This window comes from Mercenaria mercenaria, chromosome 2, assembly GCF_021730395.1.
Source record: "Mercenaria mercenaria strain notata chromosome 2, MADL_Memer_1, whole genome shotgun sequence".
Taxonomy (NCBI): Eukaryota; Metazoa; Mollusca; class Bivalvia; order Venerida; family Veneridae; genus Mercenaria; species Mercenaria mercenaria.
In genome coordinates this window covers 99,849,784-99,875,988 of record NC_069362.1, presented here as the reverse complement: position 1 = coordinate 99,875,988, position 26,205 = coordinate 99,849,784, and the positions used below count along the sequence as shown (strand labels likewise).

General features: G+C 34.8%; 1 protein-coding gene across 2 annotated transcripts; it reads right to left on the bottom strand.

Annotated features, from left to right (window-relative positions):
* Positions 1–24,378, bottom strand: LOC128555299 (monocarboxylate transporter 2-like). Of its 2 annotated transcripts, none has more exons than XM_053537362.1 (4): positions 24,318–24,378; positions 8,309–8,478; positions 4,379–4,522; positions 1–1,886 (listed from the first exon to the last, which is right to left on the bottom strand). In XM_053537362.1, exons 2-4 carry the CDS (start codon positions 8,418–8,420, stop codon positions 1,261–1,263), a joined length of 882 nt encoding a protein of 293 aa, XP_053393337.1. In that variant the 5' UTR covers positions 8,421–8,478; positions 24,318–24,378; the 3' UTR covers positions 1–1,260. The 2 variants fall into 2 exon arrangements, with proteins under 2 accessions (XP_053393337.1, XP_053393336.1); XM_053537361.1 differs by lacking the exon at positions 24,318–24,378 and adding an exon at positions 22,981–23,341.
* Between the last annotated feature and the right edge of the window lie 1,827 nt (positions 24,379–26,205).

Below are 26,205 nucleotides of genomic sequence, written 5' to 3'. Positions count from 1 at the left end.
TATTAGGCCCATAATAGAGTATCTCCTTTTTGAAGAGTATTCAATTTCTACCATAAACCTACTTTGACTGCAATTTTCAGGGGGGCGTAGGTTCAAGCCCCACTGAGACCAAAATTTTTTTTCCTTATTTTTCTTTTTTTCTAGTAAGTTTTTACTTCTTTCAAGACTTGTTATTGATTTATTGTACAAAAACGGAAAATATTCATTTGATAAGCGATTTCTTGCTGTTCAAAGTGAATTTACCTCTGAAATAGAAGGGGTAGAGTTAGATATCTTTAAAAAATACTGAGTTACGTGCGGTAAAAGTTCTCTATTTTGCCTTCATTCTTTAGATTACATATTGTGGAAGAAATGTAGGTAGGTTTTACTTCTGCCCCACAGTTGTTTTTGAATGAAGTGAGCAAAATTCAAAACAGACCGGCAGAATTCGACCTTATTTTTTCAATGTTGGATATAGAATTCTGTCTCGTTAAATCTGTTTACTTGAGGCACCCTAGAAAAAATGATACTGACACTTTTAGTTTTTAGTTTTATAATTGTTTACCAATAGTTTGATGATTATTTCATAAAAAATAATGGTATAATGAATTCTCTGCAAACGTTTTGGATAAAGGCCGCCACTTTGAAATTTGTCTCTACTTGAGCTTGAGGAAATACCATAATTTACACAAAATTTATAAAAAACGGCACGGTAAAAGTTTTTAAAAATTTGCAACAAAGTGCGAAGCACGGTCAAGTGTAAGAATATACCAAGCAAATGCCATTTTTTAAACATTACTATTAGGGGCCTAATACCTTAAATAAAGCATATAGTGACTATATCGAGACTATATTATTTTGTCGGGTAAAGCAGGATTTCGATAAATACAGTTGCCAATAAGGTTATATTATATATTTCAGAATAATCAACCTAAATGACGAACAACATTATCATTGTGATAGCAAACACATATATCTAAAGGAAACGAAACGACCACACCGTCCCATATCTTTTAAGCATTGTTGACTAAAATTCTACAGCTTCAAAACACAAATTTTATGCTTTTATGATAAACGTAACTTTAACTTATCAAATGTCGGGCCTGTATACATCACACCTATAATTGTAAAAACTAGTCCTGATCCTACTGGAATAAATTCTGAGCGTAATACTTTTAACACAAGAATCAATTGTGCCTAAACGACTCTGCCAATTGCAAAGCCAGACAGACAAGTTCCAATCACATACAAAACATAACTCTGTCCTTTATAAAGAAGTAATTACCCGACACAACCAGATATAGTGGAAATAATCGGGTAGATAAAAGAATTGAATCCACGCTTTTGTTTAAGCACAACCGGTACAAGTCTTGATACAGTGTTAGCGATGTTGAAAATGACAATTGCAAACAGTCCCCGAGATTTACTGAAGCCTTTCCATCTACAAATATCAAGAATCACCTCCAAGTATCCATTTATGCCAGCAGCTGAAATGGCGGTGGCAAAAAGTAACAAAAGGTAGGTTGTGTTCACCATTTCTCTCAATGTTTGAATACCGTTTATGATAAAATTTCCTTTATGTCTTGTTGTGGGGACTGGTGTCTCATTTTCTGTATTTGTATTATCGGTAGAAACTCTCGAAGACAATGCAACATCTGTAATTGTGCTCCGATTCATCCAACATAATATGAACAATGGGGACGAGTTACTGTATATAGCTCCGAGGATAAGAAACGTCTCACTAAGATAAAACAATGTCATCAACCAGTCTAGAAAATACGGGTAGACCAATCCAGCTAACGGACTGGAAGCACTCAGAACAGCTAAAAACAGAACTTTCTTCTTGCCTGTAAAAATTCTACCAACTATCACAACAACACTGATAAATCCCATTGAAATTCCAACTCCTGAAATTAGATTTAATATTACTATTTAGAAATAAAAGAAATAAATTTTATGAAAATGAGCCGTGCCATGAGAAAACCAACATAGCGGCTTTGCGACCAGCATGGATCCAGACCAGCCTGCGCATCCGCGCAGTCTGGCCAGGATCCATGCTGTTCGCTAACAGTATCTGTAATTCGTACAGACTTTGAAAGCGAACAGCATGGATCCTGACTAGACTGCGCGGATGCGCAGGCTGATCTGGGTCCATGCTGGTCGCAAAGCCACTATGTTGATTTTCTCATGGCACGGCTCAAATATTCTTTGGAAGCGTAGGTTGAAACTTAGCAACTCAATAGCAGACACGGTTTGGCTGAGTATGCCTATGAGAGGTAATGAAAGTGCAACAACACCTCTCAAGCACCCTAACATAAACTTAGGATGAATTTTATCATAGTATATATAGATGATATTATATGAGTGTCTTTCCAGATTGAATTTATTAAACGAGTTGAATAAAATAATAAAATGCGAGGCTCTGCCGAGCATTTTATCAATTTTATTCAGCAAGTTTAATAAATTATATGTGGAAAGTCACAAATGTAATATTCTTTTTATCACAGCCTTTCTTGTCGAAACATTAAAAAATCGACTTTCTTTTACTATATAAGCAAGACAATTTGACCGACGTCGCCTATAGTATAAATGACGTCGACGTCAAAGCTTTATTACACTAGTGTATTATCATGTTTATTTAATGGCTTTATTACACTCACGCGACGTCAAACATGTGAACAATTAATGTTTTCATGAACCAAAGGGACCAGATAATATAACAATACCGACTCCAAGTATCTGAGACATTTTTACAGTTGTCATTTGGTAGTTGATGAAATTTAGTAAAATATCTTTTTTGGCATGGAACACAACCAAGCAACAAAATAACAGACTCGGTTGATTAAAGCCTTTCCTGTCCTGGTAAATATATTACTTATCTCTTTATTATCATTAACCATTGTGTGCTGATTTGAAAATCAAAAGAGCACTTGGGGCTTGCAGGCATTATTATTTAGTTAATGCAACCAAACCAATACTCCCAAAGTCGTTATAAGTGGTTGATTGGTCAATACTAGTTGATACTGGTCATAATTAAAAATTTTCTGTTAGATTAGATTACAAAGATATATTATTATTCTACTTAAATGTCACAATAAGTGGAAACGGCTAATTTAACTGAACTTAATATTTCATAAACTGTATTAGTAAGTGTTTGATTCACAAGTGATAAATCTAATTATTTTCACTGGTATAAATTATTTAATGAAAACGTGCTGCGAGCAGCTTGTCCCTTTAAAGGAAAAGGTTAAATTCTGTTTTGATATCAGTTGTCACATTGCCTCATCGACACCATGTCTTACAATATACAATATATTATATGCTGCAGGCCTGTCTATCTAGTCATAATCAATAATCACACTGTATCATTGAGATGCTTGAAAATTGTAACTTTATTTTGAAAAATTAGTTATGAAATCAATGCATTCAACTGACCAGTTTCAACCGCTATGTATATTGATCAGGGATATTGCATAGTACTGTCCATTTCAATTAGTGTAAACTAAAGTAATAAAATCTTTAATTAATTTTAAATAAAGGCTACTGTAAGAAGATAAAAACATTGATTAAACTAGTATTGGCCGCTGACCAGTCTAAGTATATTGTCCGATATTGAGCCTGACCAGGACACATTGCCACTTGAGGACCAAAATTGAATCGACCAGTTTTGACCACTTTACATTTTAACCCTTAGCCTGCTGCAGGCGAATTTAACAGCCTTTGCAAACAGCTTGGAACCAGATCAGACGCCGATTAAATTGGCGTCTGATCAGGTTCCAAGCTGTTTGCTACTCTGACAATATTTCTTCCAATTTTGGAGCAAATTGAATGAACTTTACAATTTTAGCAGACGACATTTCCAGCAGACGACAATTTATCTAGCATGCTAAAGGTTAATGAACATAATTTAATGTTATTCAAATTGCTTTATTATTTTGCATTACTATTACGGCCTGTGCTTATCTGTGAATGTACATTATGTAAAAGTGTTAAATAAACCAGTATTGACCACCAAAGAATGACCATAATATTGAATCGACCAATATAGACCGCTGTTGTCCGGTTTGAACCAGTATTGACCGCCGGCCCGGACAATACTCATATTGACCGGCTTTTTGCCAACACTGCTTAAATGATAATCTTTTTTATCTTTTTTTTTTAAAACATCGTTATCTTATATATTTTTCAAAATATATTTTGAATTCAAATTGTCTTGTTTGACCACTGTATACTTTAGCAAGTTCCTTCCGGCTTATTACTAAATAAAGAGTAACTGTTGATAAAAGAATTGAATGCGAATGCGTATTAACAGATGCTCCCTCTTGGTAAAACGTCTATGTTATATATATAAGGCCATATATAAGTGTCTTCTCAAGGTTAAGCTTCAGTCATACCATACCTGATACAATACCGATGCTTATGTAAAGATGCTCTTTTCTGGTAGCAAAGGAAGATACACAGAAACCAACTGGAACGAGTATACAAGATAGAAGTGTAACCCAAGGGAGCCCTAGTTTAGTGATGAGAGCTCCGCTGACAACACCTGAAACGATGAAACATGGCGTCGTTAAGATGAATAAAGCACTTGCTGGAACAAACTAATTAATTTTGTAATACTTATCACATTATCACACACAGCTTTTAATCAACAAAGTAATATGATGTTTTCATTTTGAAGTTACCAAATGGCGTCTTATCGCATTAAACCAAAAGAAAATAAAAGTTCAATATATTTGGAAGTATCTAAGAAATCTTATGGGAGATTATTTGAAAACTTTGAGCAACTCAAGAAAAATGATGACAGATTAAAATGCCTTTTTTTCTTGTATGTGTGTGGCTGTTTTTGATATTGCATTCATTCTTGTGCGCAGCCTCTGTTTCCTTGTAAAATCATATGTGCATCCGCTTCCATTTGGAGTGCTGTATAGTCGGCCGCATTTCTTTGAATGTGGAATTTTCTATTTTCTGTATGGTCGTTTCACGTTCATTCTTATTTAGACTGTTCATTAGAATAAATGGAAGTAATTGGACTGCAAATCTTTTTAAGAAGCATTTAATAGAATAGTTTCAAAAGGAAGAATTAAGGGACTACATTCCGGAGCAAGTCGCCTCTAAAACATTCCTAAACTTTTATAGAAAGATTTAACTGGAGTCTGAAAAGAATAATATGGAAATACGTTATAGCAAATAGCACTTATACTCGTACTTTTTTACTTTTAAATAGATTTAGAAGAAATGGTAAATTACTAAATACATATAATAACTCAAAACATTCTAGTATAAAACGACACCGACAGAAGCCAGTAAAGAACCAATAAAGGTATTGTTTATTTTAATTTTTACGGTAGGTTAAAAATATTAAAGAATAAGCCAAAGTATAAAATTGGACACCAAGTTCATTGAGCAAATCAAGAGGCATTTTGCTAACGTTTACACACGAAACAGGACAAAGCAAATATTTGTGATTAATGGAATTCGCAACACAAACCCAAGGACACACTAAACATTTAAGTAACAAATTAATTGAAGACGCATTTTATGAAGAAAGACATTTTACTACTTAGCAAGAAGGTTTTAGAATTGATAAAGTTTTTAAACGAGACTATAAGAAGAAAGCTTGGTTTCGTTTGGTAACCCCAAATACTTTACAAAATTTTTAAAATATATGATATAAATGATTGAAAAAATAATAAACAGTAATGGAAAAGAAACGCCAGATCAATGAATTATTCACTTAAACTAAACTTGCAGCTGCTTAAAGTAAACGTTATAAGTTTTATGGAAGAGTAAATACACCATTACAAATCAGGTATTATGGGTTGCTCAGCTGCTTTAGCACTCTTTCCTGCTATTCCTATATTTGTTCCTTTGGTTGGAGCGGTTCCATCCATAATTACGATTTTTTCTTAACAAACTGAAAGCTGAAGATAAGAAAACTATCTTAAAATTTCATCATCACAAAATCAAACAACCATCTCTAAAATTGAACGTATAAAGAACGAAGACAGTAAAGTTATTGAAGACAGTTTTTACAGACTTTTTAAAAATACAGAAGGAAAAACTTTTCAATGCCTCTCGAAATGCATATGAAGGATTTAAGCTGAATGGATACGATGATAGTGATAAGGATAGCAAAGCTTGAGTTTTTTAAAAAAAATGTTTTTCTTTAATTAAGTATAATATACAGAGATGGTTAACTCTATAATTACAACAAAATTACATTGCACTTAAATATATAGAACGATGAAAACGGATGTTTTAGATGGTATCATTTAGTAGAGATAGCCCCTAAATTTTTCAAAGATATAAATACATTAATAAAGTCTAGACATTCATTTCTAAGCAACATGATTTTACAGATAGTTTTGTTAAGATCAATATCTGAAGTTTTATTATTCAATTTAAAAAGGTGATCCGCAAGAAATTGCAACACTTACATTAAGCAAGCAGTACTTATAAGCAGACATATCTATTAGTTTCCCATGCAATAACATCATTGAGCTGGAGAATGTGAACGGTTTAAAACACAATATTATACATTTTTGCACAGCCAAACATTCAGGATTTATTCATATGTGTTTGATTTACACTTTAAAACCTGTTGCATATGAGTTTCTCAGCTAACATGTGGTAAAATATAACTTTTAACAAGCCGATAATCAAATGATATACCAGTAGGTGTGTGTGTGTTCGGGCTTAACGTCTTTTTCAACAATTTTTCAGTCATATAAACGACGGTGCCTACTTGTAACAGTGAGCACAATGCTCAACGTCATAGTGCTGCCTAACTGGAATATCACCCCACCCTGTCAACCCACCAGTTCTAGCACTACCCTCTTAATGTTGAGCGCCAAGCGAGGAAGCTATTAGTACCATATTTTACGTCTTTGCTATGACGCGGCGGGGGATCGAACCCAAGACCTTCCGCAGTCGAAGCGGACGCTCTACCACTAGGCTACCGAGGCGGTTATACCAGTAAGTATTTTATAGTTCATATAATACAGTTTTGATTGTATCAAAATGTCACAATAGAATCACTTTTGTAATATAGGACAGGTAGGATTAGTAAATGTGCAATTATATTGATCTTTATTTCCTGTGCCTACTTTAAGCTTACACATTTCTAGACCAAAAGAGTTTCAAATCATAAAAAATACATTGAAAGACTTGACTATGCTGGGATCCAATTTCCTGTAACATTAAATCAAATACCTAAAACAGACATTCAGGATGATATTTTATTTAATATATTTGGTAATATGAATGTTATAACATGTTTTCTATTGTATATTTCAAACCTTAAGACAATGTGAAATGCTATTGATTAATGAAGATAAAAAAGGCCACTATGTTTGGATTAAAGACTTTAATAGATTAACGCTTATCAAAACAAAACATAAAAATAAAAAGCATACATGCAAATCATGCTTAAGATGTTTTTCTCAAGAAAGAGTATAAAATGAGCATATTCCAAATTGTTTAACTATTAAAGGTGCACGATTTTCACAGTTATTACCCTTTAGCTCCTGAGAAGATAATTGTTCAGGTTCAATGGTTTTCAAAATACGGCATAACTATTTAAAATAACTTTTCAATAGAAACAAGAGCTGTCGGAGGACAACAACGCTCGACTATTCAACAGCCTTGTCAATTCAATGAATATTAAAGTATGAAAAGGGACATAATTTTGTCAAATAACAAAACAGGATTAAGGATCCTGTACAATGCATACCAGCTTATGACAATGGACAATTAAGTTAAAATCAATTCCACTCAGTATGTACTAAGATACCAACTTACATACAAACACTTAACCAGAAATTGCAAAGTCGGAAAAGGGGCATAATTTTATAAAAGTGCAAAGTAGAGTTATGGAACCTGTGCCATGCATGTCAGATTATCACAGCGAAAAAGTGTGTGAAATTTTAATCCATTCCCATTGGTGGATACTGAAATACCGGTTAACATATAAAACCTTAACCAAAACTTTCTAAGCGAAAAAGGGTCACAATTTTGTAAAAAAGCAAAGTAGAGTTATAGAACCTGTGCAATGTAAGTCAGTTTATCACAGTGAATAAGTGTGTGAAGTTTTAATTCATTTCCACAAGTGGTAACTGAGATAGTTTAATCAAATTCTACATTGTAGAAAAAATTTCGATCCAAACGTGCAGAACTACCTTAATGTTTTTAAAAAGAAAGAGGAAATTTTGATCTTTCGACAACTTACAACGGTTTCTTTCTGAAGAAAGATCCTTTTGATATATTATTCTATTAAACCCGTTCGATTGATTCAAAGTGAAAAGACACTTATGTGAGATCCACTATTTACCAAAGCTTAAAAATATTCCAACAAGAAGTGCTTGCACAGTTACAGTCGTTGCACGATCTTTCTGGAATTTGTCTAGAAGCTCAACGAAGAAAACTCCAAACGCAAATACCATACCGTGTTCGAGGAAGTTCTTCAAAAAACAGAAAGAGAACACCAGTCCTCTGTTACCTCTGGAAAATAATAATCAAAAGTGAGGGTTAAACAGAAGCATGTCGTATTTCACATCAACATTAAATAAAAAACCGTTTCATGACGGTTTCCAAAAGAAAGTCCTCGAAAATATCAGAATATAATTCTTGAAGGACTGCAGTGAAATACTGATGTTTGATTAAGAAGAACACCATTTTGTGGTGTAAATTGACAAAAAAAAATATGTCAGCGGTGGTCTAGTGGTTAAGGTGCCGGCAGCTCAACCCGGGGGTCGTCGGTTCGAGCCCCACTTGGGTAACGACAATGACTTTTCATATGACACCGGTACTGTTTTTTTCCAGGGAGTGGACTCGAAAGTGTGGGCAATAAGCTTATAGCTATATCAACAAAAATAATTAGTATAAAGTAATTAAATATGTCAGACATGAACAATTAAAATGTCTTTTAATATATACCAAAACGTGCAAAAACTATAAAAATGAAGCCAACAATTATAACACTACTTCTAAATGATATGAAACTCTAGTGAAATAATTTTTTATTGTTGAACCAATGAGTTTGCGTTTAACACGTCTGGTCAACATTTCGTTTACTTAAGAAAAATAGTTAACATTTTCATATACCACTCTGATCAAAATATATCTTTATTCAAAGTGTAATAGAGAACTTATATCGTTTAACCCTAATTAAGCAAATAACTCCATCTATTGTTGGTTTAAAAAGAAAATGATAAAGCCAAGTATACAGTTATTACCTTATGAAAACACCTATCAAAGTTCAGAGTTATCAGAAACTACTTTACGCGTTAATCGTATGTGAACTGGCGCTACGGTGAAAGTACAACGGACTTCTATCCATAAGTGCCAATTTGTAATTTTGACCTAAATTGTCGGTAAAATTGGTGGATATATAAACTTACTTTTGACCCGCCAAGAACATATTCCTAGTTTAGATCTTACCTTTAAACCCTTCCTATATTATTTAAATGAGACAACGTTGACCCCGTAAATGTTACATTAACCAGGCAAGTTCGGTGGCTTTCTCAAATGATGAGCTCGAACAAACAGCGATTAGAGGTATGTGATAGGAAGTCAACAACCCTAAAGAATCATAGCATAATTGGCTAGAAGGTTCATAAAACAATTATTTCTCTATAGGAATGAAATAATTGTACAAAATCCTGATAACCATGATAAAGCCGTAACTGTTTCCTTATTGTATTATCTCACAATGCTTACGTCTAGCATTTATATATGTTCACATATTCCAATCCACATTTTCTCACTAAAATAAAGATGCACTGATTAAATGTTCGTTCTGAAAACAAAAATGAAGCATGGAATAGTTTTGTTTTGGAACGTTAACAAGAACAGAATGTGGAAGCTAGGTGTAGCACTAAAAATGTGCATACTTCTATTTGCAGTTTAATGTTTTGTACTGCTAAATAATCATGCGTATTATCAGTTTCAGTCGTTTACATTCGAGTCCGATTTTCGTAATTCTTAAACTCTTGCGTCAGATATCAGATCCCGGTCCTGGCACTGGAAATTTCTGAGATTCTGAGATGTCTTGAGTGTCTTCCACCTAACCAGAGGCCTGTACTGGTTCTTCCCAGGAAAGACGGCTTCGCGTGTATCGGTGCTATACATCGGGCACGTTAAAGAACCAGACTGTCTATTCGCAAAGAGCTAGGCTAAGTTAGCCGGACACGTCTGTATCTAAAACGTTCTCTCTGTCTGTTCTGGGGGCTTTATCTCACTCTGTCCCTCTGGTCAGATCGCTCTGTGTCTGTACTAGTAGAGGATGAATTTCGAGCCCTGTGTGGCTGCGTCTGCTATATGTAAAGCCCCTTTGAACGTGTTTATTATGAAAAGGGCGCTATATAAATCTGGTATAATAACAATAATAATAATAATGTTACAAATTATCATTAAAGTCGGTTTATTGACAGGAAGGGTTAGACAAGTTTTATAAGTGTGAGGTGATATATATTTTCTGCACTTTACTGAATATGATACAGGATAACTATATTTTTCATTTACTATAATTCGCATTGAAAATTATTTTGTTACGGATAAGCCGATGACACTGAATCTTATACCCAAACTTTTACTAGAACTACAAAATAATTAAATACATATAGCATAAAAAGTTAACTGTGATTTATCAAGCTTTAAATATTCTGATAACTGTTTTATATAACCAGTATCCGTAGTGATATACATATTGTCTGCATTATAAAGTCAAGGCTTTTAATTTTATGTTTAGAATAGCAGATAAAGCAGGTCTTCAAATAAAGTGTGAGCATGATAATGCATAATTATATGGCTAGAAAACAAAATGAAGTGCACATGAACGTGTACAGTTAGGGTCATAAAGGAAGGTGATCAAAAGCAATAGATTGAACAATACTTTCTACTATGTATATCAGATAATATGAAATAAGGCACTGCCTCAATCGGGAATCGATCAGACTTCAACTCATCCCTTTACCATTTAAAAAACCTGTCTACTAGGGTGTTTAATAACAGGCAAATTGTTGAGAAGCACAATGACAGACTTAAGGTGATCACAACAGCTCACACTGTGCTCAGATGAGCTAAAAATCATACAAACTGAAAAGTTACTAGATTGCAACTCACTGTTAACAAGACTTAACAGACAGACACACATTAACATTCTATTTGCACCACGGCAGGTTAAGAGCTCAGTCTAGGGAGACATATTAGCCTTCTTGTGCAGGCTTGGCTTTTTCTATTTGTGTTAATTGTAATTCTGAAATTACTCGGAAAAAAAATCCAAAATTTTGTTTTTTAATATACCATCACAAAGCCTTGAAATTTCCCTTTAAATTTATTAATAAACGTTCAAAATTTTTAATTTTTAACTGAATACACGTTTATAACATCACAGATCACAAAAACTTTTTTATCCATACAAAAAATTTAAAAGCTAAAACGTAAAAAAAACAACTTTTAAAAACATTTACTGGATGCTTTTGTCGGGCTTTGAAAAAGTTTTGCAAAATAAGAAAATGTGACTTGCGGGGAATCTGTATTTTTAAAATGCCCAATTTTCCCTTTTACAACAAGAACAAATAAAAAAAGGGGGGCCCCTTTGGATGGCCCTGTATCGCTCCCCCTGAATATTGACGTAAAAGTCTCAAGATAAACCCTTTCTACCAAGTTACATTAAGATTAATCATAAATGTGCCTCTAAAATTTAACTGGCTTTTCCTTTGATTTGACTTGGTGCCCTAGTTTTTGCCCCCAAAAAAGACCCAGATTCAAATTTGACTAAAAGATCATCAAGATTAACATTTTATTAATTCCAAAGAAGATCCCAGCCCAATAAAAGGGGGCCTCGGAGTTTTAAACCCAAGCTTTTTCCTTTTTGATTTAAAACCTAGTGACCAAATTTTTTAAAATCCCCCCGAACAAGTTTTAAATTTGGGCCTATAGATCATCAAGATTTAAAATTTCTGAAAAATTTTCTTTTAAGATATGGTAAAAAAAGTGGCCACAAAACAGTTTTAAAAAATTTTTTCCCTTTGATTTGACCGGGTGCCCTATTTTTTGCCCCAAGAAAACCCCAATATCAAACGTTTCCAAAAATTTTTTTTGAGGTTTAACCCTTTTGACCAAATTTAAATTAAAAAGGGGTTCAAATTTTTGTAAACCTCTAAGTTTTAAACCCCAAGGGCTTTTCCCTTGTTTTAAAACCTGGTGCCCAATTTTTTGACCCCCCCCAGACCCAGATTTAAATTGATCAAAGGACCCTTAAGTTTAAAACTTTTGACCAATTTTTCATTAAGATATTTTCCTTAAATTTGGGTTTCCAAAGGGGTGGGGTTAAAACAAAAGTTTTTCCCTTTTTGTTTGACCTAGGGGCCCTTTTTTTAAAACCCTCCTCCCCCAGTTTCAGCCCTTGGGCCCTTTGAGATCATCAAGTTTAAAAACATTTGACCAATTTTTATGAAAAAATAAAGCCCAAAAATTGTGACCTCTCGGTTTAATAATTTTTTTTTCCTTCGATTTGACTTGGTGCCCTATTTTTTGATCCAAGATAATCAAAATCAAATGGGGCCAAGATTTTTTGGGGGAAATTTTTCTTCCCCAGTTTCATAAAAAATTAGGTAAAAAATTTTACCTTTTAGAGTTTAAAACGTCAATTGTTGACGAGGACGGCACGGGGCCGATCACAAAAGCTCCCTTACATTTTGTGCTCAGGTGAGCTAAACGCAAGAGTGTCAAAGGAGTGACGAATTATACCTCAACAATATGGCCTTATCACTGAACAAAGGAAAAAATTTTAAAAGCACTTTTTCTTGACCATCCCTAATGCCCCAAAATTTCCCTTCTCCAAAAGTTTCCCCAAATTGCCCCCTTCCGCCCAATGTTCATAAGTTGTTGAAAGGAAAATTTTTTAAATGCCCCGGGTCATCCTGACCTTTGGAACTCAAAAAATTAAATAAGGAAAAGCGGGTCAAAAACCAACCTGAAACAAAATTTTTGGGGGGTTTCTCATCCCAAGCATCCTGCAGTTATTGCCAAAAAACTTTTAAAAAACCCGTTATCTTTTTTGTTGAATTTAAACCCATCCCACCGAACGGGAAAGGTATATGGCGACTTTACATTTTTAAATGGTGGAGGAAGCCCCCAGGGGGCCCCCCCCGTGCCCCCTTTTTTAAAGCCCGGGGTTCAGTGTCCCTTTGCCCCTGTGACCTACTGACCTCAACATAAATTGGGGGGTTCACCTGTTTGGTAAAAACAACCCCCCTAACAATTTTCATGCTCCTGGGGGCTAAAGCTTTCCCAAGTTATAATTGAAAAAAAATTTCACAGTTTTGCCAAAAGTCCCTTTGACCACTGACCTAAAGAAAAAATTTGCCCTTTAAAATTTTCTTTATGTGCCCCCCTGGAACCAAACTTATCATTAGGCTAAGGTCTCAATTAACCCTTTAAAAGGGTTTCAACTGCCCGGGTCCCCTGTGCCCATGCCCTTTGAATCTTTTCCCCCCAAAATCAAACAACCTTTTAATTTTAACTGTTACACCTGTTTAAAAAAGCTAAACCCCCGGGCCCAAAAGCTTTTCCCAAGAACCCCCCTTTTGACCTACGCCCCCAAAGTCGAACTTGACCTGTAACAAAAGTCCCAAAAAAATTTTTTTAAAATTTGGGTTAAAGCTTTTATGATTTTTATCTTTGGGAAGCCATAAAAACCCTACTGACTAAAAAGCCCGACAATTTTAAACTCCAGGGGGGCCCCTATAAAAAAACCTTCCCTTTTTAAAAAAATTCATGAAAACTATGAAAAACAAAACCCCCAGGGGCACTATGTCAACCCCGTCGGGCGTAAAAAGGCTGGGAGGGGCCATGAAAACTTTTGTCTCACTGAGGAAACCTTTATCCCAAAAAAAAGAGACTGAAAAAAAGTTACAATAAAAATTTAAATTTACAGTAACAAAAAAAGGGAAACGTAAAAAAAAAAAAAAAAATTTGCCCGCGGGAGTAGGTCAAAATACCATGAAAATTGGTTTGTAAAAACCCATTTTTGTACCCAAAAATTTGGTCTTCTTTTTTTCCCTTTACGACCAGTAATAAAAAAGTTACAAAGAAACAATTTTAGTAAAAAAAAGGGGAAAAATTTCTGGATCTTACGCAGACACCCGTCGCAGGAGTAAAACAATTTTTCCCCAAATTTACATCAAAATCCCTCTATGCTCAAAAAAAAAATTGCTCCGGGAAAAGTCTTTCTTTTTACCCGATTTTTGCCCTTTAAAGTTTGACCTTTGCCCTTAAAAACCGGGGACCGGGGTTCCCCCATGACACCTGCCCCTCATGGTGGTGAACATTTGTGCCAATTTTACATAAAAAGTCCCCCCCATCCCAAAAAAGAAGAAATGCTCCAGACAAAGTTGTTTTCTGTTTTTTTTGGGCCCTTTTTAAGTGTGACCTTACCTTAACAAAAAAACCGGGGTTTTTTTTCGCATGAACTCTTCTAAGGGTGGTGAACTTTGGGTGCCAATTACATCAAACCCCCTCCATCCCAAAAGAAAATCCCAAACCAAAGTTGTCTTTTTTAATTTTTTGACCTCTAATGTGACCTTGACCTTAGACAAAGGGACCGGGTTTTTGGCAGGGACACCCCATCTCATGAAGGTGAAAAATTGTCCCAAGTTACATCAAAATCCCCCCCTGCATGAAAAAAGAAATGCCCCGGGAAAAAAAGTCTTTTTTAAAAATTTGACCTTTGCCTTTAATTGATCTTGACCTTTGAGATGGGAAAACCGGGGGCTTGCGCATAAACCAACTCCTCCACTAAAGGTAAAATTTCATCCCATATATAAAAGTTTTGCCCCAGCATGCCCAAAATTAGGGTCCGGAACAAAAAAAACCGGAGGGGACCCCGCAGGAAAGCAAATAAAACCCAAAATTTTCTAGACTTTTGGGACAACTCTTCTTCGCCTTCCCAACCCGGGCTCGACAATAACAAAACCAATGTGAAAAATTTCATTATGAACCTAAAGAAAAAAGGCTTAGTCAAAAAACTGCTGTTCTCAAAATGCCAAAAAAAAATTTATTTTTAAAGTAAACCCTGAATTCCTTCCTTAAAATTTTGTTTTTTTTTTTTAAAAGTTTCCCTTTGTTTTTTCTGTCTTTTTAAAATTTTTTGGGTTCTTTCTTGTTTTTCAAGTATACTGGATTTGTTGACCTTCCATTTGTAGCTCCCTGCTCTAAAGAGTAAACCTTTAAAACAGAAATCAAAAATTTTTAAATTTGAAAAAAAGGGGACCCCAAAACCCCCTTTTCTAAAGACCCCAAAAGAAAAAATGGCCCATAGAGTGGCACAATAAAATTTTTACCGACGCCCCGGACGGACGCCGGACCCCCGCCGCTATCTAAAAAGCCCCCTTTTGTCATTTTTGTAAAGGGTGAGCTAAAAAATCAATACTAAAACCCCCGCTTCCCCCGGTTTAAACACTAAAATGTAAAAAAAAAAAAACCAAAAATTTTTTTTTTGAAATTTTAAACCGGGCTTTTTGGGTTTTGGGGAAAAAAATCCATATTTTTTAAAAGGGAAAGTGGCCAAAAAGGGCCCCTTGCATATGGGAAAGAAAAGCCCTGCCGGCTAACAATTTTTGAAAAGGGAAATCATTTTCAAAATTTTTTTTTTTTGGTGGTTCTATAGGGAAATTTAAATTCTTTGGGAAATTTTTGGAAAAGGGGGCCCAAACCCCAAACCCTTCGTTTTTTTGGGTGTAAATCTGCCCAGGGGTTCTAAGAAGTTTTTTTAAAAAATTTTTCCCACAAGAGGGAAACATCAACTAAATTTGTAAACCCTTTGGGGACAGGTGACCCAAAGCTAATAACTTTTTAAATTTGCATACAGTTTTAAAATTTTAGGGTTTTTGTCCAGAAATGCTTATAAACCCAAGAAAATGAAAGGGAGTCTTTCCTAATTTTTCAAGGGAAAAATTTTTTTTTCCGGTAACTTTCTGGGGAAAAAATTGGGTGGGAAGGCGGAAAAACTTTGGTTTTTTTTAAAAATTAAATTTTTAGGGAAAATTTTTGGGAAAATTTTTTTTTTGTGTCAAAAAATGAATACAAATAGGGGGGTTTTTGCCGCCGGGGCCCTCAGTAAAAATTGGGTTCATCACTCACTGTCCAAAAAATTTTAAAACATAAAAATCCGTTTTGCAACTTTTTGTCCAAAAAAATGAAAAAAAAAAATTTTTTCAAAGACAAAAGGGGGAAGGGGCCCTTCCCCTTAAAGGGGGGCCAAAAATTTAAAGGTAGGGCGGAAAAGGAAACAGCAAATTTTTTTTTTCCCCCCTAATGTTCCTTTTGGGATTTGATTCTATGCACTGCCAAACGCAAAAATCTGTCCACACAAATACTAAATTTTTTATACAGTTAATTTTGCTTTTTGAAAATTGAAACCCGCTTCCCCCCAGCTGCAACTATAAAAACAACAAATTCAAGAATTGGTATCCCCCCCCCAAAGGGTCAGTCGTGGGAACGGCAAAAAAATATATCCAGCAAAAAGTTAAGAATGTTCCAAGAAGCAAAAAAATTTTTATTAGTCCAAAAAAAATTAACAGAAAAAAAATGTTTTTTTTGGGGGGGGGGTGGGGGGTGAGGAAAACAACATTTTCATGTTATTATAAAAATTTTATAGAAAAATTAAAAAAAAAAAAAGAAAAAAAAAATTGGGGGGGGGGGGGATGGGTGTGTGACCCCAAAGGTTTAAAGGGGGGCGACCGTGTAGGTACACAACATCAAAGTTTAATATAAAAATGTTTTATGGGGGAAAAAAATGAAAAAAGTTTAACGAAAATTTTTCCAAAATTTGGGTTGGGTTTTTTAAGTACAGCTCTGTTTGGGTTTTTAAACCCAATTTTAAAAACAAAAAAACTAATGGAAAAATTTACTAAAAAAAGGGAAAAAGGGCGGGCAACATCAAAGTATGTTGGGCATAGTATTAAGTTTGGAAAAAAATTCTACCTGTAGTAACGAAAAATGGCGGATGGATAAATTTTTTTGGGATTTTTCATTAAATCAAGGGCCTAACCCCGAGGAAATTGACCAATCCCCCAAAAAAAAAAAAATTGAAGGGGATTTATCGCCGTAAACTTGGTTCATGTCTATTTTTAATTTTAAGAAATTTCTACCGCTAATTACTGAGAAATGCTCAGACGGGCATTTTTTATTAAATCAAGGGCAATAACTCTGAGGAAAAAAGACCATTCGAAAAAAAAAAATTTAAAAGGGGATCATCGCAGTATCTTGGTTTTGTGGGCTTTTCAAGTTTTTAATGAAATTTATTTCCTGCAAAATTTTGAGAAATGGCTGTAGACGGGCATTTTTTATTAAAATCAAGGGCAATAAATCTGAGGGAAATTGACCAATCGAAAAAAAAAATTAAAGGGGAAACATCGCAGTACTTGGTTTTATGTCTATTTTTTAATTTTTATGAAATTCCTTCCCGCTAGTTACTAAAAAAGGGTGCAGACGGACATTTTTCATTAAAACAAGGGGAATAACTCTGAGGGAAAATTGGGCCAATCAAAAAAAAAAAACTTGACGGGGGATCATCACAGTATTTGGTTCCTTTTTTTCAAGTTCAGAAATTCTACCAAGTAGTTCGGGGAAATGGCTGCCGACGGACAACCCCATTTTTTAAAACCCTCCTCCCCAAATTTCACGGGGGGGGGAAATAAAGAAACAGAAAGTAGAAATACCCTTTTCTCGCAAGCAATGGTTTCAGTCGTCAACAAGCACTTTGGAGCGTACAACAAAACTCTGTAAAAAAAGACCCCAAAATTTCCTGAAAATAGTGAAAAAGTGAGCAAATTAAGAAACCCGGACCCAAAAAACTGTTTTGAAAATTTAAAGGGCTAAGGGGGAACATCCTTTTTGCAGTTTTTCAAATTTTTAGGCCAAAAAAATGACCCCAATTATATTTTAATTTGGGAATGCGTGAGAAATTTGTTAAATAAAACTTTTTTAAAAGAAAAAAAACAGTAAGCAAAATTTTTTCAAAATGAAAAATTTAAACGAAAATAAATTCGGGAAAAAATTTTCAGTTTTGAAAAAAGAAAAACAGTATTTGGAAAGGTTTTTCTTTCACGACGACCCCGGGCCCAAAAAAGCCCCAAAAATTAAAATTAACCCCGTGAAAAACCAGGTACCTTTTTTTACTTGGTGGTCTATGACCTTTTACTTTGCTCGGTATCAAAAAAAGGCAAAAACAGACTGGTAAAAACAGCTAAAGAATCTTTTTTCTGCCTTCCTCAGTTTAGTTAACACAGGAGCCGGGCAAAATTCTACAATTTTTTATTGGGATTGAGGGCATGATTTATAAACCTAAATTTAAACGTATCTATATGTGTGCAGTGTAACCAAAAATTTAATTTCCCCCCAAAAACCCCTGTGGCAACCCGATAGAAAATTTTCCAAAAACCCCAACTTAAAAACTGAATTTTGGGAACCCTAAAAAAAAAAGTCTAGCTCAACCCCCCCCCAAAAACTTCAACCTTTGTTTTGGGGCAAACCGATGGGGATTTCCAAAGGGGAACAGGAATTTTAAAAGGGATCGGGCCCAAAAAATAATGCAGTGGGTTCAGTTTGCATTTGCAGAGGCTCAAATTTTTAAATTTTTTGGGCCCCCGTACTGCAAAAATTTTAGCATTAGCTTATTTTTTGTTGAAAAAATTTAAATTACTTGGGAAATTTTGACTTTCAAATTTAAGGGAAAAATTTGAAAAATCCTAAACAAGACACCCCCTTGCGGGTGCGACGCTCATTTTGATTTTTTTTGGGGTTTCCCGGGACCCGGGCTTTTTCCCCGTAAAAGGGAAAAATAAAGTTTTCAGGCAGGGCCCTTGCTCAGTGGTAGGCATCGGAAAAGGGGATTTCCACGCCCCGGGGTTTGAAGGGCCCCCCGGGCTTGGGGGGGGGGTGCACATTTTTTTCACCCCGTGACATTTGGCGCCCCAATGGGGCCCTGACTGGGAAAATTACTCCGAATCATGTTTAAACCCTTTTTCTCTATCCCCTTAGAAAATTTTGAGGACGAATTTCATAATGGGGGAGTATGTCACGGTATAGGGCTTGAATAAATTTAAAAAAAGGGGGGAAAGTTTTGTAGCGGCCTGGGAGCTCAGTCGGTTTTAAACCGGAAAAAGGTTTTTCCGAGGCCCCCGGGGTTTGATTCCCCGGGCCCCGGCTGGGACATTTTCCCACCCGTGAAAAAAACAAAAAAAATTAACAAAAAAACGGGAAAAAATTTTGACTATTATTTGTATTTGCAAATTTAAAATTGTGTGAAAAAATTTTTTTTCTTAAAATTGCATTCCATGAAATTGGGCCTTTTTTTTTATTTAGGGGTCCAAAAATTTTTTTCCTGTGGAAATTTTTTAAAGTAAATTTCATCTTCTGCATGATTTCGGTTTTTTAACTAACTCTTTAAAATCTTGCATTTATGGAAAAAGTTTTTAATTCCCAAATTTCCTTTTATAATTCGGGCCAAAATAATCGGCATGCCCCAGAACTCCAGATAAGGGGTTTTAATTTTTTTAATTACGAAATTGTTAGGGATCAGATATCTTTCCCTTTTAAAAAAATTTGGGGTACAAAACAAATTTATTTTAAAATGTGGTTGTACATACGACATGTAAAAAAAGAATTTTCATATATTCCAAAGAAAGGGTCGACCGGGAAAAACTTCTTTCGCCAAGTTTCGCTTATCAACGCTATCCCGACTGTTGACAAATTGGGATGGTGTCCCAAAGAGTGTGGGAAAAAACGAAACAAACGCCAATGCATTATGTAAAGCATTAACACATAATTTTTTGGACACCAAAAAAATTTTGGTCATAAAAATCTGAAAAGGGGAAATAATTCTACCAAAACTAAAAACAAAACCCAAATTTTTTTTTATTTTAAATTTGGGGTCATATGAACAGATGAACCCAATTTTTTAAAGAAAAAACTTTACAATTTTTTCAAAAAAAGTTTGTTTTTATTTCGAAAGCCCCATCCCGGGAATGTTTCCAAACCCGTTTAAAAACTATATTTTTTTCTATTTAAACCCCCCCGATTCCCCATATTATTTTGGCCGAAGCACGCTTATCGGGGAAAACATAAGCTCAACTTTAAATTTTTTTTGTATTTCATGCCGGAGCCCTTAAGAAATAATTTTAAACCTTTAAAACCCCCAAATTTTAAATTGATGGGAAAAAATAAAAATTTAAAAAATGGGTTTTATGCTTTTTTTGGGTGGGGTGTTTGTTTACAATACTATAAAACAATACTCACGTTTCTTTAAAAAGTTTAACAGGTCCCCAAACCCTGCACGCTGACTGGGGTGCCGTCCAAAAACTTCTAAATAAAAGTTTAAAAAAATTCCCTTAACAGTCCCTGCCCGCAAGTAAAATCCCGCATTTTCAAAATTTTTAAAAAATTTAATATAGGCAGAAAAAAGAGAAGGGCCCAAAAAAAACTAAAAATACCCGGAAAAGGGAAATTTAAAAATACAATCTGAAAAGCGACACAAAGGGGGAAATCTATTTTTCTCAAATTCCCCCCGGGAAGAACCCCGTTTGAATGCTTTTGTTTCCCCAAATTTTTTAAAATGTCGGCGCCAGTGTAAGTGTAAACCACTTCCCCCTAAAAAATAAAAATGTTCAAAATGTCCCCCGTTTTAAAAAAGCTACTCGTAAAGAATAAACAAGTTTTATCACCCCAAATTAAAATCAGTGTAGAACGTTTAAAACCCGGGTGATTTACTTCTGACGCAAAAAAAATTTAAAAAGCTTACTTTGAAATATTTTTTCGGGGCGCAGACATTTTTTGGCGGATATTTTCGTTTCGCCTAAAGTCGGACGGCGCTTTTTTAACATTTTTGAAGGGGCCGGGAAATCCCGAAAATTTATCGGGGTCGTCCGCACGCCCATGGTCTAAACCGGAACTTCCCCTATTTTTTTATTTGGGTAGTAAAGGGGTTGTTTGGATACCCTCCCAAGTTACCGTAGTGGGGTTCCGCTTCCCGATTTTTCCTCGCTTCGCGAGGGGGGGGGGGGGAAAAACTTTTTAAGGGTCGGTTCCCAAATTTCAACATTGATTATGTTCAACAAAAATTAACTGGAAAAATTGGGTTTAACAAAAAAATTAAACATTTTTTTACATTCATACCCAAAAAAAATTTTGGGAGCCACATGCAAAATTATAAATTTTTTAAAAAATTTTTATTTTTATTATTTATTATTATTATACCAGTTTCGAACCACGGGCCTCTGGGGTTTGCAGTCAAGCGTGTTACCACCGGCCCACCAAATCAGGTGCAACTGATTACAGTGTATTTTAACATACTTGTTTCAAGGTCATTTGCTGAAATTCTTCTTGGCAAAGTCATTAAACAAGAAAAAAAGTGTACAGAGAAACAGCATAAAAGTGCATTGTAACTCAGGTTATGTAGTACAAATAATTGGAAGGGTTAGACAAGTTTCTCTCTATTTATGTCAATATTATACATACCAAACTTTATGACAAGAGACATGATCTTAATTTTGATATTACAATTTTCCCCAATTTGGATGAGAATGTACCTCAGGCTATATCTTATGAGGTATATTTTTCTGAATTAATTCGGTTTTAAGACATACCGCATGTTTAGTGTTTAACCCGTTTACAGTTGGACAATACGCTACTCTCTTTGCTTGTCCTGCGGAAAAGGAAGAGGAATGCGATTAGCAGTTTTTAAATCTCACCAGGACCGAACTCTTTCGATTTCCGGCCCTTAAGGGTGTTTTTCTTGGTGCTCTGTCTTCTTGAAGTCATTGAGTACATACCATTTTGGTTCAAATTTTTGCTTTTTATATAATTATACAGGAGAATGCCATGCTTTTTTGTTTCCATGGTTTGTGTTAGAGATTTACCTGGCGGGGATTACTTTTATTTACACTGTTCCGTGTTTTTAGGACATGTTGGGGTAGGAGTGAGGTTTTGTGCGCACCATTAACCGGTTTAAGCTCTCAAGTGGTGTTTTTACCATTGACTGCTCTACTGTGTTTTTTTATTTGTTTGTTTTGTCCTCGTGTGTTTGCTTTGTATGCTAGTGTATGTGTGTGGGTATGTGTGTGTGTGTGTTTGTGTGTTTGTGTGTGCGTTTGCGCTTGCGTGCGTGTGTGTGTTGATAGTGTTTACATTTACGTGCTGTGAGTTCCGTTTTGGAGAGGCTGTGATTTTGGAACATGGCATTCCCTGTTAAATATTTATCCTTGTTTTTAAAAGTGTAAAGTGGTATGTTTTTCTGCACTTTCCTGAATATCATACAGACTATTTTTCATTGAGTATAATTCGTTTTGAGTATCATTTTGTTATAGATAAGCTAATGATAGAAACACTTACACCCAAACTTGTACCTATACCACAAAGGAATTGAATAATACTTTCTACTATGTGAATCAAACATTCTAAATTTTAATATGTTCACAAAACATTACTTAAAATAGGATTCAACAATATATTATTATATCTTTTGTTCGTACCTAAAACTGCAGTAGCGCGATACAAGCAAACTCATTATGACCTTTTAAAATGCAGGAGCAACTAATTACAGATAATTTTAACCGTATTTCTTGTCAACGTCACTTAAACCAAAAATAAAGTGTACAGAGAACCGGCATAAAAGCGCGTTGTAACGCAGTTCCTGTGGTAAACTTTGGCTAAAGACAGAAAACAGGTCAACTCTAAAGTAGATTTTTGTGGTTTGTAATTAGCGTTGTCAGTAAAGCATGTAAGCGTGTAGCTACATATTCACGCGACATTCACGTATAAGAATATACATATGGAGTTATATATTTACGAGTGAACGTATATTTTGTAGCGTATCTCAGAAAAATACAGTCATAGCCTATCGGAATAAAAAAAATGTAAGTTTCGATAAATGGCAGTCAAAAAGAGCTATGCTCAAGAGGGTTTACAAATTACATCTCCAAAAAATCAGTTACGACATACCTTTCAACAGATGAGCCTTTAGAGTTCTAATTATTGAGATGAACGATGTTCACTGCGGCGAAGCTGTTCGTGTCGTTTGCAAATACTGTTCAAAAGTATGGGAAGACATGACGACGATTTCTGATCTCTCTGTCGTGGGGGCTTTGTCTCACTCTGTCCCTCTGGTCAGATCGCTCTGTCTGTACTAGTAGAGGATGAATTATGCGCCCTGTGTGGCTGCATTTGAACTATGTAAAGCGCCTTTGAACGTGAAATTGGTCATGAAAAGGGCGCTATATAAATCTGGTATAATAATAATAATAATAATAATAATAATTTCTTCGATTCAAACCAGCAATTTCGGAGGATTTGTCAACAAGATAAAAATAAATCTGTTTGTCTTCACTTTGTATTAAATGTAAAAGTTCTATCAAAGGCAGTCCAGCTTTCTGTTTACATGCATGAACATATGTATTTTATCCGTGCCTTCATTTGTTAATGACGACCTGACAAATTAGACCAAAATGCATTTTTACGGCGGATAGGATGTGCAAATGTCAATTTCCAACCTTTTCAATAAGCAGTAATCTTTCCGGTAAAATCATATTTGCACATTATATCTTCTTATCATATAGGTCGATCAAGTCTAAAAGCGAAAGTTTTGTGGGAGATATTAGAAAATGATGTGTATTACGGAGTTTTTTTTTTCAGACTGAGGAAATACGGACAAATATTCATACGCCTTTCACTCGTCTAAATATTATCTATTTCGGATATTCATGATATCGCATCAAGTATTATTCTATTATTAAAGAAAAGAAGTGTTTTTTTTCTTTTGTTACTTTTCTTACAGAAGCGTTCTAGATTTCATCAACATTCAACGAAAATGTTAGTGCATTTTTTCGTTCCTGCGATTGTAAAAACCTACTTGATTTTGCTTTTTAAATTATATTTCAGCACGTCTGTCACGAACAGATGATTGTACACTGATGATAAAGTGAAAACCACACTTGATACTTCTGACTTGAACCCAATATCAACTGATCCACCATCATCAGCAGCGAGATCCAGACAATTTCCGTGTCCCTCTGCCATATGCATGGCCAAGTATGCCATTAAGTAGTCACCAAATAGACAAGCAGGAATTATACCGTGACTACTATGTTTGCGGGAGGATAGAATTTGAGCTAATATAAACAATGGAAAGCGCGGTTGTTTAGATGTAACAAAAATGATATAGGTCTTGAAGCTCCGGATTTTAAGATACGCGTACAGCGCTCCATTTTACGCACAATTTTTTTAAGGTTGTCGTGAATATATTATTGAGGTGCTAATAGAAAGACATTAATATCACTTACCCGTGCTGCTCCCGTCCGCAGTCAACTCAGCCAGTTCGATTCATTTCCAGGTATTCCGTATAACTGTGGGATTTTGGACTATGAGATGCATGTATACTCATGATCATGCATTTAACACAAGATAATAAGTTAAGGTAAAGAAGGCGTAATGAGCGGGAATTTCAAAAACAAATAACATGATTGATAACATGATTAAATAATAACAAAAAACTGATCTTCATACGATGTACAATTATTTAAAAGATCAAATGCGCACGTTTTACGTAAATGGCGTCGAAAAATCACGTTTAAGCACATCCCTATTTGGCTGTGGTGTTGCCGTTTTCAGGGCGATTTATTTAGTTTCGGGGCGTCCATTAAATTCAAAAAAGTATGACACCTATACGGTGACGTAAGTTTCAAATATGCACTCCGACTATTTGCCGAAGGAATGCTTTCTTTATGCAAAAATCATGCCAAAACTTTTCTACGAAATTGTTGTTTTCGAGTGGAATGACAAAGTAGAGTGTAAAAACTGAACCATAGATTATTTAAAAACAAAGTTATCACATAAATTTATTTAACTGTAAAATGAGCGAAAAAAATAATCGGGGATCGTTTTTCCTATATTTACTTAACTTTTCCCCTACCCCCATTTTCACGTGCATCAAAATTTTACAAAGAACTGTTTGTATTTAAGGGACAAATAAGTTCTCACAAAAAATGTTTACTACAACATAAATGTCATTTTACGCGTATTCTAATTTTGAAAGTCATTTAACGATTTCTGTCCGGTTTTTATTGTCAAAAAAAAAGCGTAATGAAAAAATAATACTTCTTTTTAAACATTTTACTGCTCGTTCTCTTTCTTTCATAGATATTTTTTAAAATTTTCTGAAAATGTTCCTGAAATGTCTTCGAATGGATTTTTTTTTTATAAAACTCCTTGACTATCAAGTTTGTTTTTACGCTACTATGCCATGAAAGTTGGGAAGTTTTAGGACACGTCACGGCCAACTGTACAATAAGTCTAATTTATGAGACTGAGTTCTTCCCCGATTTATAGCCAATTTTCCAAAACAATACTATGATTTTCTAATGATACAAGTATAAACTTCATTTTGTATGACTTACTTTTTAGATATTACTGCTCATTACCTAAAAAAGTCATAAAACAAAAGGCCACAGAATGTGCTTTGCACCGTGCCAGGTAATATTTGTAACAATTAGTAATATACTTATTATATTCTAATCATATTCTACAGTATAGGAGAGTTTTTGATTTAAAAATGGCTATTATTCTTAAACAACAAATTGAATTCAGCACAATGCGTTTCATTTTGCGACGGAAGCCATTGTTTCATTCATAAAAAATGTAAACAAGAAAGCGAAAGCAAGTTACGCGTGATCTAAAAGTACCTGAAAGCTAATATCATAAAATTCAAATTCTCCTGCTTCAACAATAACATATATATATAATCCATTCCCAGCTATAAACATAGATGCGAACAAATCTGTGTATTTTTACAAATTTACTACGGCACCCGGAAGCATGAAACCGATTCACCAAAATATTATTCCGCGCATACATGCCAGTATTGTGCTGCATGTAATTTAGGGTGTAAAGTTGATAGTGGCATTACTGTAAAGTCAGAAAATTGTCAAAATGGGTTATTCAGTGTGATTATATTTCAATGTAAAGGTTGCCTAAAGGAATTTCTATCACCAAGAAGCCAAATACTTAAAATGGATTGTATGATTTAGATGTTCGTGCGGTTTGGTGAACATGGCAAGCGATGGTGGAGCTTCTGGTCTAAATGAGCAGCTAAGTACAATGGATATACCATCAAAGCGAGATGGAACATTTTCTATACTAGAAGATGATATAAGCTGCTGGTGGGGTGGACCT

Bases quoted from the DNA above. Each gene is read 5' to 3' on its own strand.
- LOC128555299 (XM_053537362.1), bottom strand. From the start codon at position 8,420: ATGGTATTTGCGTTTGGAGTTTTCTTCGTTGAGCTTCTAGACAAATTC. The intron at 4,523-8,308 runs GTAAATAGTGGA...TCATCGTTTCAG, and splicing joins TGGAATATTTTTAAGCTTTG to GTGTTGTCAGCGGAGCTCTC. The intron at 1,887-4,378 runs GTATGGTATGAC...ATCTAATTTCAG, and splicing joins AAGCATCGGTATTGTATCAG to GAGTTGGAATTTCAATGGGA.